This window comes from Penaeus vannamei, chromosome 19 (assembly GCF_042767895.1).
Source record: "Penaeus vannamei isolate JL-2024 chromosome 19, ASM4276789v1, whole genome shotgun sequence".
In the NCBI taxonomy this organism is placed as follows: domain Eukaryota; kingdom Metazoa; phylum Arthropoda; class Malacostraca; order Decapoda; family Penaeidae; genus Penaeus; species Penaeus vannamei.
The window spans coordinates 27476013-27478512 of NC_091567.1; the positions used below are offsets into that span (position 1 = coordinate 27476013).

General features: G+C 39.5%; 1 protein-coding gene across 1 annotated transcript in view; it reads left to right on the top strand.

Annotated features, from left to right (window-relative positions):
- LOC138865066 (uncharacterized) overlaps window positions 1–2500 on the top strand; it is a 99086-nt gene that overhangs the window by 90821 nt on the left and 5765 nt on the right. The window contains exon 4 of the mRNA XM_070134388.1: window positions 1269–1332. Coding sequence (XP_069990489.1) covers window positions 1269–1332 — 64 coding nt within the window. The remainder of the gene's footprint in view (window positions 1–1268; window positions 1333–2500) is intronic.

Consider the following 2500-nt stretch of genomic DNA (forward strand, 5'->3'; position numbering starts at 1 on the left):
TATGTACCTCTCTGTTTCATTACTACAAAGATACTTTTGCGCAGTATCTATCTTAAATAATTTTGCGCAGTATCCATTATAAACCTTTTTAGGCACCATCCACGTATCCCGAAACGCACTTGTCCCAAACTGAAACGACACAACGCCAAATTCACGAAACTCCCAAGATCACCTAATTCGCTTTTTCCCCAAGTGTTGAGACGCGACGTGGCAGCCAGCAGTCGTCCGACCGCATTACGAGGCGTCCTCCTGCCTCTCTGGAACAACTTTCATTTTCTGGCGGCATTAACACGCCCCGGAATCTGAAATATCGCTTGGGTGTATTGGAATATTCGCGCCACACTTGCGAACGCTAAAATTGTTTCATACATTGAATACATGTATACGGTATATGTTGATGTGTGTGTGCTTGTGTGTGCGCGTTTGTGTATACACTCTCAATCTGTCTCTTTCTCCCCCCCCCCCTCTCTCTTTCTATCTATCTATTTATCTCTATCCATCTATCTATCTATCACTCTGTGTGTGTGTGGTCTTTCTCCTTATATCTCTCCCTTTCTATCTTTCTCCTCCCCCTTCTCTCTCTCTCTTTCTCTCTCTCTCTTTCTGCCTTCCTCCTTCCCCCCTTTCTCTCTCTCTCTTTCTGCCTTCCTCCTTCCCCCCTTTCTCTCTCTCTCCCTTTCTCCCTCTCTCCTCCCCCCTCTCTCTCTCTCTCTCTCTCTCTCTCTCTCTCTCTCTCTCTCTCTCTCTCTCTCTCTCTCTCTCTCTCTCTCTCTCTCTCTCTCTCTCTCTCTCTCTCTCTCGGTACTGTGGTGTATATATACAATATACACTTCCATTTCGCTCATACACACGCAATTTCACGTGCAAATAAGCACAGCATAATTTTTTACTCATTCTTCTACTGAGCCTGTCATTCACACTTGATATCAAGAGCAATCTCATCTTTTCAACCGACATTTCCCATCTATATCCGAGCAGATGTGTCTCTAGGCTATCATAACAATGTGTATAAAGATAAGCCTGTGCGTTTCAAATACCCTGTGGGATTCCTCGCAGAACAAAATAGTCTCTGGAAAGGCTATGTGGGAAGGACATGAAATCCTCCTTCTGTTTCGGTTGCCAATGAAAGGGATGCTGAGCTGATGACGTCATTGTTGCCGAGGAAGGGATCTCGTACGCTTGCCAGACGTACGATTCATATATGTACATTATATGAGAAGTTGTTATACGCTTTGGTTTTATATCTATTTCGTTTTTCTCTTTGGCAGAAAATGGATATGCAGACTGGACAAGTGCAGAGAAGCTGTGGAACGGAGGAAATGTGTACAAATAGTAAGTGTTTGTCCAAATTCTCGAAAATGGCAGAACTATGTCATCGTTTGTCAACTGTTAATTATATCAGTGTCCACTTTCGTTGCTTGTGACAATTGCCATGCGTTTGTTTCATTGATTTTCCGCTGATAGTCTATTTCAAAATAGTAGGTGAATGTTTCTTATCCATGATTAGCTTTTCAGGAGATTTCTTTTAATGTAACAGTATGCATGTATGTATATTCACTTAGTTATGTGGATGCCTGCAAGGCTGTGAATAGAGTTGCTATTTGATGTGCGTTTATGTTACTGTGTGAAATGATTATTCCTCCTGGTTTATGGTCTGTTTGTTTTGAAAGACGATTAAATTAATTTGGATTTGTTTAGGGCTTCGTTTAGATGAATACTTACATATATACATGATTATACATAAATTTGCATATAGACAGACGTTCGCGCGCATATGTAGACACACACACACATACACACACACACACTATCTATCTAGCTAGCTAGCTGTCTATATATATATAGATAGATGGATATCCATAAATAAACATAATTACAATGGAGAGAGAGAGAGAGAAAGAAAGAGAGAGAGAGAGAGGGAGAGAGAGAGAGAGAGAGAGAGAGAGAGAGAGAGAGAGAGAGAGAGAGAGAAGAGATATAAGAATGCGGGAAGACCTGTAGAAAGAAACAGACAGACAAACAAAGAATGAGACAAGCAAATATATAATGAACAGAAAACAGAAAAAATAAAGAGACAGACAGACAAGCAAAGAATGAGACAAACAAACAGACAAGTAACAGAAAACAGCGAAAAACGAACAAACAGACAAATAAACAGAGACAGAGACAGACAAATATAGACTCAATCATCCTCAGAAGAATTAAAAAAACAATCTATTTGCTCAAGGGTTTTCTTGCAACAGAAGAGAAGGAAAGTTTTCTGAAGGAATTTCGTCTGTCTGACATTTATCCATTACTAGGATTGGCTTTGAGTGGCGGAAGGTCATCCCTGTCATCTCATTCTTTTTCTTATTAATCAGTCTTTTTCATCTTATTCTTATTGATTATTCTTTGTCATCTTATTCTTATTGATTATTCTTTGTCATCTCATTCTCATTCTTATTAATCAGTCTTTTTCATCTTATTCTTATTGATTATTCTTTGTCATCTCATTCTTATT